This window comes from Erpetoichthys calabaricus, chromosome 2 (genome assembly GCF_900747795.2).
Source record: "Erpetoichthys calabaricus chromosome 2, fErpCal1.3, whole genome shotgun sequence".
Classification (NCBI taxonomy): Eukaryota; Metazoa; Chordata; class Cladistia; order Polypteriformes; family Polypteridae; genus Erpetoichthys; species Erpetoichthys calabaricus.
Window position 1 is genome coordinate 294,698,563 of NC_041395.2, and position 14,133 is coordinate 294,712,695.

Below are 14,133 nucleotides of genomic sequence, written 5' to 3' on the forward strand. Positions count from 1 at the left end.
AGGTTTAAGTGTCCTTTCTACTAGTTCTTCAACACAGATGAACGGATAAACACTATTTTCTTATTAGCCAAGAATCCAAGAAGAAAGCTAAACAGAAGCTTTTAACTATATTGCAGAAGTTACAACACTGCAAAAGATGCAGGCTTATAAAGATCTGCAGGAAGTCCACCAGTTGTAGTGTCATAGTACTCAACACTCTTAGTTTCAACATAAAGAAGACAAGGCACATAACATAAAGAACAACTGAACGTGCAATTAACTTAACACACCTATATAAAATAACTAAGCAAAAGAATACTCTTAACAGCATAATCAATAACCAAATTTTTAAAATACAACAAAAGCAAAAAGACATTTGAGCCACTTCCATTATAGTAACATTACTGTAATTCAACATAAAGAAATAAAATAAAAATGATGAAGAAAATGATGAAACATGGATCTAGAATGCTTCAAACAAATTATAACAGTTAGGACAAGGCAGCATTATTTAGTTCTACTGCTTCACAACTGCATGGACCTTGCCTGGGCATTTTCAGTATAAAGTGTACACGTCCATTCTGAGTTTGTCTAACATACTTCCCATATCCCAAAGATGTGCAAGTTAGAATAATGAAAAACTCAAAAATGGGCTGAAAATAATAAAATGTGTATAAAGGACGAGAAAGTGGGTGTTGTTGCATTTTGCTAGGATTTCAATGCAATATGAGTGTGTCACTGCTCAGACTTGAAAGAGATTCAAAAAAGTCTGGTGTTTGTTCCCCATGTAATATCCAGAAGAACACTTATTTGAGTGGCTGAGTTCTTTTGCAACTCTGCTGTTAAATTAAATGCTGAAATAGACCAGGCATGGAATTCCAGTTTATCAAATGGCATAGGCACACATATACTCACACTCTAGGACAGCTTAGTGCTGTGATTTTTCCCAACATGTACATGTTTGGGATGAAACAGGACATCATAGTAGCTGAAGAAAACTCATGCGCACATGAAGAGAATAGTAATCTTCATACAAACAGAGGGCTGGCCAAAATTCTTAATTATGTCCAGGAGCTGGAGAAAGGCGGAGTGGTGGCTCTGAGGCTAGGGACCTGGCCCGTAATCGAGAGGTTGCCGGTTTGATTCCCATAAACACCAGAAGTGACTCTACTCCGTTGGGCCCTAGAGCAAGGCCCTTAACCTGCAATTGCATTGTCCTCTGTATGATGTTAATTTGGATTGACTGCTTGCTGGGAAAACTGGGAGGTTGGATACAGGATTGGCGCTCCAGCAACCATACAAAAAATCTCACACTGTTCCACTGTGGTGGTGAGGTGTCACCCATTGCACGGTTGCACTAAGATCACAATCTTGGTGGTTCGTCATGAAATGGGTGCAGCAACACACTGTATCAGCACATGCTCCAATCTCCAGGAGCTGGGAGGCAACAATGCTAACCACTGTGCCTTCATACTGCCCTAAAAATATGCTAATACATTTAAAACAATGAAGTCTTGTTTCCCTATGTAAAAGGAAATTAGGACTTTTATTTAATTCTAGATAATACACCATCTGTCATAAAAGCCCTACATCATTTCTACAGATTGATCAAAGTAGGTAGTGTGATACAGTAATGAGACTGATATTTCTCTTGTTGACCATGTGCAAGTTAAGCAATGAATGTTCTTGGCATTCAGGCAGTTTCTTTTGCCAGAAATTATAGCTGTTTAATATCAGCCATACCTACACAGACGTTTTTTTATAAAAAAAAAGTAAATGTAAAAATATGAGGCATGTCAGCCTCCTCAAAATGATTTGCTTTCCATAATTTCCTGATGAACTGAACAACATGTACATACACTACAGTCAAAAAGTACCCTTTTCTTGAGTTCCCCTATTAATGAACACTGACACTGAATATTTTTAGGGCTTCAAGCGAAATCTAATATTTGATAAAAGGCAGCAGAGTGAACTAGTAACACTAGTTTATTTAAAACATTTTTTAAGTTAATAAATAAAGTTGTGTAATGCCAACAGGCACCGTCTGAAAAAGTAATTGTCTCTAGATAAATCAGCCTAAATTAAGAGATGATTAGTGTCAGTTAATTGAATACAGTCAGGCTTATCACAGCCAGCCCTGTACAATCCTCACTTATTTTAAATCTCATAATCAGAATTAAGTTACCAGCAAACAGATTCAACAAGAACATAATGCTTCGATTATAAAGTATTAAATTTCCAAAGAGATCAAAATAAAAAGTTCTTAATATCTATCATTCTGGAAAAGGACAGTAAAGCCATTTCAAACGTTTTGAGACTCTGAACACAGCTCTCTCCACAGTGAGAGCCATAATCCCTAAATGGAAAATACTTGGAACTCTAGTGAATCTTGCCAAGAAGTAGATATTTTGCCAAAATTACTACAGGCAAGTAGTATAAAATCATTCTGGAAGTTCCAAAAAAAAAAAATCCATAATTTGAAAAACACGGCTCAAATAAGGGTAAATATTTGTATGATATTTGTGCTTTAATAGAAAACACCTCATTATTTTGTTATTGTGGAAAATACATAAAAAAAAACAAAACTGAAAGTTTCGTAATGTAATAAAAAAACAGCAAAATTCAGAGCAACCTCATCATGCTAAAGGAGAACTTTATTCTGTACCCCTTACCAAAAAAGTGAGACATAGTTATAAAACATAAAAACAAAAAGGAAGTGTCACCAGAAATACCACTAACAGGATTATTAAGAAAACTCAAGTCTGTAGAAACTAAATACGTTAATGCCACACATTTTTAGAATGCTTAAATAAAACTATGAATCATTCACAATATATGTCAGCACTTTCTTAAAGACTGACTATTTTCCCTTATAGCATCAATGTGCACAACATGTTCTCTAATTAGATTAGCATTAGTAAATCATTTTTGCACTATCTTGTACTATTGCCTTTAACTTGAGGCTGCATTCGACATTTTAGGTAACAGATACTAACGGAGGGGTCAGGATGAAACCAAGTCCACATCCTAACATGAATGTGCTCACTCTTAATCGGGTAAACTATGCACCATAGCAGGTAAACTTTCCTTTCTCTAAATGAAAGGGTCTGACAGAGTAGCACGCTTGAAATTCTACAGTCATCAATATCTATGCTCTTAAGATTTCAACTCATTTTTACGGCAAAAACTGAAGAACCATATTTAAAGTCTCCCAAAACTCATTCATCCAGCAATTTACCAGATTTGCACCTATTAGGATGTTCATTAAACTACATACCCTCCAAAAAGGATGAACCTTCCTTTCCGATCTGGTCGTGCATCAGTTATATCCTCTAATGTTTCCACTTCCTCTTCCCCTCCACTGCCCATAGACTCATCCTGCATCTGCATAAAATGTAAAAACAATGGAAAAAAGATTCAGTACTAATCTGAAAATGTAGATGACGTATCATCAAACTTTCTTTACTATCCTATACAATTTCCATATTAATTTATTTATCACCACTCACTGCATTAGCAATAGCTTGATATTTTAAGTTAAACAAAACAAATACCTAAAGGGTCAGTCTTATGATAAATCATTTACCTAGCTATATGTGTTTTTCTGACAAACCAAATAAAGATAATAGCAGTACACATTTGATAACTATTTCTTACAAATGTCATATGTATTTCCTATTTGAAATGCACATTTTAACTCACAGTTTTTCTTAATCTAAAAATCTGTATTAACAGTGCAAACTCAGGGAAACTAAAATGACTTAATATTCTAGCACTCCTTATTGATTTACATTGAAATAACAGCATGAGAAACCATATATGGGAAACATTAAAACTGCAAAGAACACAAATGAGAATGATACGGTTAATGCATTGAGTGTCACAAAGTCACAGAAATGCAGATGCTGAATGAAGAGACAGACTTGGTGCAGAGGCGATAGGTGGCGTGCAGAGGAGAAAAAGACTGAGGTGGTTTGGGCATGAGGTGCAAAAGGCAGGGGGTGATTAGGTGAAGGAGTCCACTGAAATATGTGTTTTTTTTGCATGGCTTGAAAATGCACCCAAAACTGATGCTGGATTAAATAATATCTTCACCAAGCTGTCATCATTTAAAGTTTTTTATGCTCTTTTAAATACTAAAATATCTGCACTGCACAATGACTGCATTTGTTTATGTTTTTAGGAAAAAAAATGATTTCTTTTTGCACCTGCAAACTGCATGTTACAATTATCAACCACCACGGCTCAATTAATACATTTTTGTATTGTTATAGAACTATTGTAAAACCTTGGGAGTGTCAGAGGGCCCCAAACCCCAACACAAATACACTAAGCCAGTCCCAGGTTCAAATAAATGGATATTTTATTACAATACCTCACAAATGAAGCACAAAAAAACACAATTATCTCTCTTCCAATTGACCTCTCCTCTCTCCACCACACTGCCCTCCTCCAGTTGAGTGTTGCTCGTCTTCCTCCCAACTCCAACTTTTCTGGACAAGGGCATGCAGTATCTTTTATTAAGGTCCAATTTTTAATCCCACAATGCCCACTAAAAGGTCACTGGGATTTTGGGGAGCATGAAGCATACCGTACTGCAGGAATTAGCTATGGATTGGATGGCAACGTATCACAAGGCATTTGCATAATAACAAACACCCACACTCTCATTAAGGGAGTACTGGTGATGTGATGTAACCAGTTGGAAGCACTTCTGGGTTATGAGAAAGCCAAGGAGATCCTCCCCCTGCAGCTCCTCCTATCATCTGTCAGGGATACCCACAGGGTTGCTCCTCTGGACTCCAACTCCCATGCAGCCCTGCAGGTGTCCAAAGTGGAATTCTATATGAGGGACACTGCCACCTATTAAACTGGGGGATGAACTGCTCCCTGCAATGCTCTCCTGCCAGTTCTTGTACTCTTCAAGCATTCCACACAGTACGGGGATCATAAGTCATGCCAACTGGGTATTGCCCCTATTTAGTCAATCCTTCCATTATGGCATCCTAGCCGGGTAAGGACTCCACTTCAGTCCTGAGCAGGATGCCTAACCATCCTCTGGGGTATCTACACTATCAATATTAAATAAAAAATGAACAGGGTGGTCCACTAAGACACTTAACTAAACAATTTTTTTGTGAACAAAACATTTGTTTGAGCCTTAACGTAATACCAGCTTGGTTTTACAAATCAAAAAGGAAACCTTTACAGAGCTAAAAAGGTTGTCAGTTGTTATATTGCATGTTAGTTAAGACATTTACATTTATTTTATCTCTAAAAAACTGCAAAATGAAACCTTATCCACCGTTCTCCTTTTTATTATTCACTAAACCTAAAATCACAATTGTTTTAATTTTATAAAAAACAAATTGAATTTCCAACTATGTTTTCAACTATGTTTTTTTTAAAACTACAATAATACCTGTAAAATAAATTTCTGTAAATCTGATAAAGTTGAGGTGAATTTTAATAATCAAATTTGATGTTGCGTCCACTAATTTGAGGCCATTTGCTCTGCACACTCAAGGAGAGATAGGTGTACAGATATCAATTAAAACCTTGTTTAGACTGAAGAAGCACAAGTCAAACACCCCCGATTCAGTAAAAAAGAGTACACAGGGTATGACTCTTTGATACCACTTTTTGGGAATTTCTTAGCCTTTAAAAGAGATTTTCCAGTATTTCAGTGGCAATGAGGCACATGGAGTCTGAGCAGGCCCTGTTCAAGACCTCAAAAGGGGAGGCACCTATAAGGTGCTGTAGCAAAAAGGTATTCTGTGTCTGTGATGGGAACAGACCTATGACCAGTTGGTAGATGCCAATAAACAAGGAAGTCTATATGCTCATGGTCACAATGCATGAAAATCTTTTCAGCAAAAGGAAATAGTCATATTTGTTGCATTAGGCCTATAATACTATGGTCTAGTTGATCATTTTCTTAAGACTGTTGTGTTTCTACCAATGATTCTAATAGTAATTGTACATTTGAATGGGAGGTAAAAGGATTATAGAATATTTTGTTGCAGTTTATTTGTTAATGCTGTTGCCAGGCTACTGCCCTGTTGAGACACATGATTTATAGGCCAAAAATAATAATTATAAAAAGGGGTGTGTTGTTTGGCCTTATCACATAGCACTCTTTGTGTGGATGAATAGCATGTTTTCAGTTTAGCTGTGTCATACAACAATTATTTTTATTCTTTTAAAACTACTTAAAAATATGGCCATTCCCATACTCCAGTCTCTATCAGAACTAAATCCTTTCTTCCATATGCATTATTTTAACTTTATTCATTTCATATTTTTAGTTCATGCTGCACTGTAATCCTATTTGCTACATGTGCAAAGTGTTTTTGAAAATACAAACTGTATTTCCACCATATTAATATTGAAACCATATACAGTGACAAAAAAATCACTGATAAAAAAAATGTAAGATAGACATATCTGGATCAAACACTCAAATAGTGAACATACTGTACTGGGTATAAAACTGTTAGCCACAGAATGAAGATGGTAGCCAGGGAGAAGATGTTGTAAGATCCAGAATAAGAGGCAGACATGAAGATGAAAATGTACTGTACATAATAGTGCTACTGCTCCTCTACTGCAAATGCCACAACTTAACTGCAATTACAGTTCTAATTTAAATAATTCCACATTGCTTTCTTTCACCTAAATAATTAGGAGTAAAAACACTTTGTCCAATTTTTAATCCCACAATGCCCACTAAAAGGTCACTGGGATTTTTGGGAGCATGAAGCATACCGTACTGCAGGAATTAGCTATGGATTGGATGGCAACGTATCACAAGGCATTTGATAATAACAAACACCCACACTCTCATACAAGGCCAGTACAGTCTTGCTAATGAAATTAATATGCATGCTGTGCAGGATGTGGGAGCAAACCAGAGTACCAAAAGAAGAGCAATACTAATATGGAAAGAAAATGAAAACTCTAAGACAGGGGTGCTCGGTCACGGTCCTGTAGGGCCACAGTGGCTGCAGGATTTCCTTCCATATAGTTTCCTAATTAGAGCAAAGCCCGTGCTCATAATGAAATTTGGTATTTTAGTATTTAACTATTTGGCTTGTTAGTGCTTTCATTCATCTAAGAGAAACTTTAATTGCACTGTAGAGTTTCTTTCTCTGAGAACATTATCCATGTGTTTTGTGAACCAGAACAGGTTTGAACTTAACAGTCCTTCCAAATCCCCTCTCATTTATTTCTTCACATTGTTTAACACAGATTCTTCACGGTGCATATGCAAAGGTTTAAAAGGAAGCACATTTGCTGTAGAACTGCTAGTTTACAAATCATCTGCATTCCTCAAATGGTGTCAGGCCATTCCTCAAATGAGTGTCTGCTTAGAATTCCAAGAGCAAAACTTAAAAGAAGTGGTGAGGCAGCCTTCTGCTGTTATGCACCTAAAATCTGGAACAGCCTGCCAATAGGAATTCGCCAGGCTAATACAGTGGAGCACTTTAAAAAAACTGCTGAAAACACATTATTTTAACATGGCCTTCTCATAACTTCACTGTAATTTAAATCCTGATACTCTGTACAGTATATCCAATTCATTGTAATAACTATTCATGGTGGCTCTAAAATCTGTACTAACCCCTACTCTCTCTTCTGTTTCCTTTTCCGGTGTCCTTTTGGTGGTGGCGCATCTACTCAAAGCACCGTGATGTTCCAAGAGTGATGGATTAAAAGCCAGAAGTCTGTATGACCATCATCATCAAGTCCTTCCGTGAGAACACTAATTACAAAGAGGACTATTTCATTTATGTTAGGTAGAATGCCCAGAGGGGACTGGGTGGTCTCGTGGCCTGGAACTCCTACAGATTTTATTTTTTTCTCCAGCCGTCTGTTTTTTTTTTGTTTTTTCTGTCCCCCCTGGCCAACGGACCTTACTCTTTTTCTATGTTAACTAATGTTGTCTTATTTTAATTTATTTTGTCTTTTATTTTTCTTTTCTTCATTATGTGAAGCACTTTGAGCTACTTTTTGTATGAAAATGTGCTATATAAATAAATGTTGTTGTTGTTGTTGTTATTCCATTATTAACTAATGGCTGGTTAAAAAAAGGCAACAATTAAAACTTAAATGCAGCTGCTTAAAACTAAAATAGGCAATTAAGGGTTCTGAATTATAACTGACAATATAAATAAAATTAAGCCCAACAAATGTATTGGTTTAGTAGTAAATAAATGGTTTCTAATTAAGAAAGCTGTTGAAGTGAAAACCAGCTGTCACTGCAGACATGTAATTGAGGACCACTGACCTACAATGTAACTAAAATTTGTCTTTGAATTAAAGTGCTAACAAGGCACTGTGGTGTAGCGGGTCCACAGCTAAAGTCAACAGGGCCACTTTTTAAATAAATAATCACCGCACTCGTGGCTTAGAGATGGGGGCGTGGTAGTGTGGCCAGAGCGGTTCCTGGGTGATTCGTGATGCAGACGGTCCTCGCTTAAGTGCACAGGTAAGGAGTCGTCCGAAACCATAATTGTTTCCGGGATTGTGCTGATTGCCACACCTGATCCACGTTCCTGGATCATATAATAGAAGCGCAAGGCGGATGAAAGAAAAAGAAAAAAAAAACGTGAAGGGAGGTTAAGGGTGAAGAAGACGGCAGAAAGCAGGACGGAGAAAGCCGGTGAGGGAGAGCGAATGAACGAGCAAGCGCAGGCGAGCGCTGATTGCAGGCTGCTGCTGGGAGAGGCAAGCCTGAGTGGGGTGTTTGGCTGGCACCCGAGGGCCGATGGTAGTGGTTGCTCCTGCTGAGCACTTGTTAAGAGCAGGAGTGACCGGGAGAAGGTTGGCTCGCCGCAGCGACGGAAGCAGGAGTCAGGGACTTGGGAAGTGGAAGCCCCAGCGTGAGTGTCCTGGTCGCTGGGGAGCCCAAGTCTCGGTCTGGGTGAGCAGAACCAGAGCCAGGGACCGGAAAGGCCACCAGACCAGTAGAGTGAAGAAGGTCAGCTGCATGTAGAATTTCTCCCCTGGTGCATAGCCTGAATGGGAGAAGCAGGGGAGTCACCAGTAAAAGAAGGCACCGGGCTTTGTTTTAAAGACTGCTTCTAGCCATTGTTTTAACCTCGGTTTTAAAAGGATTTTTGCTGTTGTGTTTTTAACCTCCACCAGTTCACTCGTTTTTATTGGATTATTTATTTATTTATTGACCTTTGAGAGACACTGCACTATTTATCTGAACGCTGTTTTGATTTTGTTGCTGTTTTAATAAAAGCACTTCTGCATCATTCCCTTGCTTCATTGTTGTGCCTCACTGTCCAGCTCATCGGTGACATTACCGACGGTGTCAGGTTCAGAGCTCCCTGAAGCAAGATGGAAGCATGGAGCAGAACCCACATCGTCACAGGCACATAGTTAGTTAAATATCAAGTTTCATTATCAGCAAGGACTGACTTCTAATTAGGAAACTGGCTGGAATGAAAACCTGTTGCCACTGCGACCCTCTAGAACTGTGACTGAGGACTCCTGCTCTAAAGAGATAGTGATAAGGGAGGAAAACAAATTACAGTTATTATAACTGTAAGAAAGGGGACTTTAATCCAGACATACTTTGTGAAGAAATGTTTTTTTTCCATTACAGGGTCTCACAGAACAAGAGTACGTCTCAAAAGTTTCAGAAATAATCATGGATGGGGCACCAGTTCATTACTGGAGCCACCCACACTGAGCTAAATTCAGTTTTAACTTTTAAACAAATGCACAAAACCTGAAATAAGATGAGCATTTTATATCTCAGAGCAGCTATGGTAACATTTCAGAATCCCTTGCAGACAATTGCTAGAGATAGGACAGCGCAGTCTAACTAAGTTATTATTGGATAACCATCATAACTAATGGTTGGAGAGCCCTTGGGATTTGGGAGGAATCTAGTGTCACTAGAAAAAACATGGAAGCTCCACAGTCTGACCAATGTGGCAAACTGAGGTGTCTTGAGCTGAGAGGCATCAATGCTAATCTCTGTGTAAAATAAGCCGATTAATAAATATAAATATAATAAATATAAAATAAGCCGATTTCTGTGCAACCAGCAACTACAGTTAAAGGAGGCTTGCTTCAGGTAAAAGCAGTTTTGATACAATTAAAGGAGGTTCAGCTGAAACTTCTGCACTTGGATTTAAATGTTAGTCCAGCAGTCCAGCTAGTAATAAATAACCAGCCTGCACAACTCTTTGCAACTGGAAGGTGTGTGTGTGTGTGTATGAGGTCTGATGGAAAATTTCTCATTGGATGGAGGAATTTGGCTGCATTCTAATGATCATAATTTTTTTAGACAGACATCTACACAAGAAAGTGGGGGTCTTCATTTTGGTTTTGTTGGTGTAAAGACAAGAACATTTCCAAAACACAAATTATGCCCTTTAAATGTGGATTTTTGGAGCATTTTATTTGAACACTCTAATGATGAATCATTCTGACCTTGCAATTATAATATGTGCTGACTTCAACCATGTGACTTTGTAAGAAACAACAACAACAGTACCTCAGTTTATGTCATGTTCCACTTGAGGAATTAACAAATTAGATCTGCTCTATTCAAATGTTAAAGATGCCTTCAAGTGTAAATGTCTAACACTTTTGGGCAGAACTGACTACGATTTGATTTATCTTAGTCTCATCTACAAGCTTGTTACTAGACTGCAATCTGTTACCGCCAGGATAGTAAGGTAGTGGATCCTGGAGGCTGAAATGGCTCTGGATGACAGTGTGTTGCTTGCTAAGGAGCTGAATGAGAAGATGACAGCATTCAAATCCGGTGAAAAGAGGCTCTGAAGGATGACCAGCGAGTGCTGAGTGAAGGAAAGGAAATTTCATTCATTCATTCACTAATTTTCTAACCTGCTTTGTCCTGAACAGAGGCTCCAAATTAGGTGCCAATTATTTGATCCCCCTTAAGAGATATGTATGCTGAACCTGTCTTTTTTTAAACCACAGATATCGAGGATCGGTGTTCTCTTTTCTATTGATGTGTGATGTTGTCATCATGGCATGATTAAAAGAGCTCTCTCTAAAGCCCTCAGAAAGAAGGCTGCGGATGCCTATGAGTCTGGCAAAGGATTTAAAATGATCGATGATTGATTTGAAATCAATGTCTACTGTAAGGAAAATCACCAAGTGGCTTAGATTTCAAACAACTGATATTTTTTCCAGGACTGGCTGGCCCTGCAGATTCAGCCCAAGAATTGACTACTTGCTTATGAAAGAACCCCAAACTTTAATTGCAGGATCTGCAGTTAACTCTTGCAAAGCTTTGTGTCAAAGTGTATGCATCTACAATCACAAAGAGATTGCACAAATTTGTTCCGCATGTAAGGTGTACCAAGGAAAAAAGTTTTTGTTGTACAGAAAGAACATTAGAGCAACACGACAGTTTGCGATTGAAAAATGTGCTCTGGACAGATGAATAAACTATAGAGTTGTTTAGCCACAGTAACAGCAGACTTGTCTTTCTCAAACCAAAGACAGCATTTCAGGAGAAGAACCTCATACCATACTGTGAACCACTTTGGTGATGTTGTGGTTTGGGGTTGCTTTTCTGCCTCAGGGCATGGGAAGCTTGAAGTCATTGACTCAACTATGAAATCTGCACCACATCAAAGTGTGCTTGAGGAGAACGTGAGGACACCTGTCCAAAGCACACTATCAAATCCATCAAGGAATGGCTCAAAAAGAAGAAATAGAATGTTACGGACTGGCCTAGTAAAAACCCTGACTTGAATCCAATCAAAATGTTATGTGGAGATTTTGAACGAGCAATATATGCAAAAAAACACACAAACAACTTGAAACTGAAGGAATTTTGCATGCAGGTGCACTCAAACATTTTCACTAAGTCAAGTGTCCAAGACTGGTGGGCACTTGGGCAAAATGCCAATTCAGAAGTCATTTCTGCTACCACCTTCTGAGGCCAAGGGTGTACTTACTTTATCATCTGCAGACCATTAAATCTATTGATATTTTTGATAAAAAATGACTGAAAAGGCCAATTTTCATTGTTTTTAGTGAAGTAATGCACATCACCTTTATGCATGCACTGTCTGAATGAAGATCTATTCTTTGCCTGTTCAAATATTTCAAAAAAGTCAACAATTTCTATGTGTTGTACTTAGATTTTCCCTTGATTATACACGTCATCAGCTAACATGAGTCCTTTGCTCTTATTTTAAACCTTATTGCCTAATTATGGTTCTCAAACACTAAGAAAAAAAAAAACACTTCCAAACAGTGTTGGCAAATAGTCCTTGTTAATCCTGTTATAACCGATTTCAATAATAACGAATGGACTACTTCAAGTTCAAGTTGTCAGATGTTGTTCCTGTTTATATTTAAAATAAGCACTCTGGCATTTCTTTAGGCCAGAGGTTCTCAAACTCGGTCCTGGGGACTCACTATGGCTGCAGGTTTTTGTTCCAACCAGCTTCTGTTTTTAATCGGACTCCAGGGCTAATTAAGTGAGCTGTTATTTCCCAGATTCTGTGTTTTGGAAACAATATATTAATTAAAAAAATAAGTTTGGTAAAAATATATCTATTAAAATGTACTAAGCAGTTATATGTGAATAATGTATATATTTTTCTTTTTAACTTTTCATCTTGATTTTCATTCTGCTTTTCCGGGTGTTCTAATTGTTTAATTAATCCATTATTTACTAATTAGTGGGTCTGACGCTAAAGTAGCTGTAGACTTTCATGCTTCCGTGTTACTTGCCTGGGAGTCTGCTCTACTCGTTTTTAATTGTCATTATTAAGAGATAAGGAAGGGAGCAAACTGCACAATGAAAGGGAAAAATATGATGAAATCAACAAAAGAGAGTTAAGCATTTAAATCTACAGCAAAAATAGAAAATGTCTTATAATCATAAACATCATGCTGCTGTGATTTTCTGAATGTAGAATAAGAAAAGATCAAAAAACATTTAATTAAATGAGTTCGGGGTTATCAGTTGTTACAGATTATGAATCTGGTTGAAACAAAAACCTGAAGCCACAGTGGGCCCCCAGGACCTAGTTTGAGAACCTCTGCTTAAGGCGAAACGTGAAGTTTTATTTTATGCATAAGGTAATTATTTGTCGTTTAATATAAATGCAGCCTTCCCCTGCATTTTTCATGAGTCTTAAGCGTAAACTGTACAGGACTAAAATGAAGACGCGCCTCTCGCAGAACGAGGCCTTCGCGCCATCCGTCTTGTCAGAGAACAAAGTTTATAAAAACTCCCGTCAGTGAACAGCCCGGCGTGTAATTGGCCACATGAAGCTCCTACAGAGCGGAAGCAGAGAGTCCACGAATAAATGAAATTGAGCCTAAGAAATGCGACTTACTTTGGTTTGGGACTCCCGGCGTCTCCACAAAATGTACTCTCGTTACGCTAGTACAAGGCTTTCTGGTGATAGCTAGGAAATACTAGTAAACCGAAACAAAGTAGCACTTCCTAAAAGTGGGCGGTGTCGTTTCAATGGCAACGCTTTAAGCTCGTCTTTGACAGTGTTCGGTGCAAAAACATTCATACTGTGAGTCGCTGCAGTTGACGTGCGTATTCACCTCAATTTACGCGCAGATCTGACTGCGGGAGAGGTTCATTTGTGACCCCCGCATTTTTCCTTAACCAAAAAAAATACGCTTGACGTCATCGTAAACCGGCCCATTCTGTAATGATTTACTGTACTGCTTTAATAAATAAGGTGGTTTATACCGTCTTAAATGTGTTTCAATTTACAGCTTTGCCGAAATTATCGGTTTCTTGATAATGCGCTTGGAATGTGATCATACAGGTATGGATATGCGCCTAGTCTATTTATTTGTTGCACAGACAGTCGTTATTTGATATAGCTCCTTTCTACATTTAAGTCCGTTTACAACACTGTATGATGATAGTTTGCATGTGTACTTCAGTAAATTGTGCCTATTGGATTAGATCTTGGAAACAAAGGAAGCTCTCAGTTCATATTCCACCCATTAAAGTAATGTTTAATTACAGTAAAACCACTGTGTCCGGATGTTCACTTCCTGTGAACGTGAATGTACAGTGTATGCATTTATAATAGTTTTACCAAGTGAAATGCCTGAAGAGATGTTTTGCAATAGAAAAGCACTTTATGAAATTCTCTCTTTTGGATGGCT

The 14,133-nt window shown here is 38.0% G+C and overlaps 1 protein-coding gene across 1 annotated transcript in view; it reads right to left on the reverse strand.

The window, feature by feature from the left end:
* The window catches only part of casp7 (caspase 7, apoptosis-related cysteine peptidase), a 57,826-nt gene extending 44,236 nt beyond the window's left edge, over positions 1-13,590 (reverse strand). The window contains exons 1-2 of the mRNA XM_028791433.2: positions 13,335-13,590; positions 3,257-3,363 (exon numbers count right to left, since the gene is read on the reverse strand). Coding sequence (XP_028647266.1) covers positions 3,257-3,363 — 107 coding nt within the window. The 5' untranslated portion in view covers positions 13,335-13,590. The remainder of the gene's footprint in view (positions 1-3,256; positions 3,364-13,334) is intronic.
* Positions 13,591-14,133: the final 543 nt, after the last annotated feature.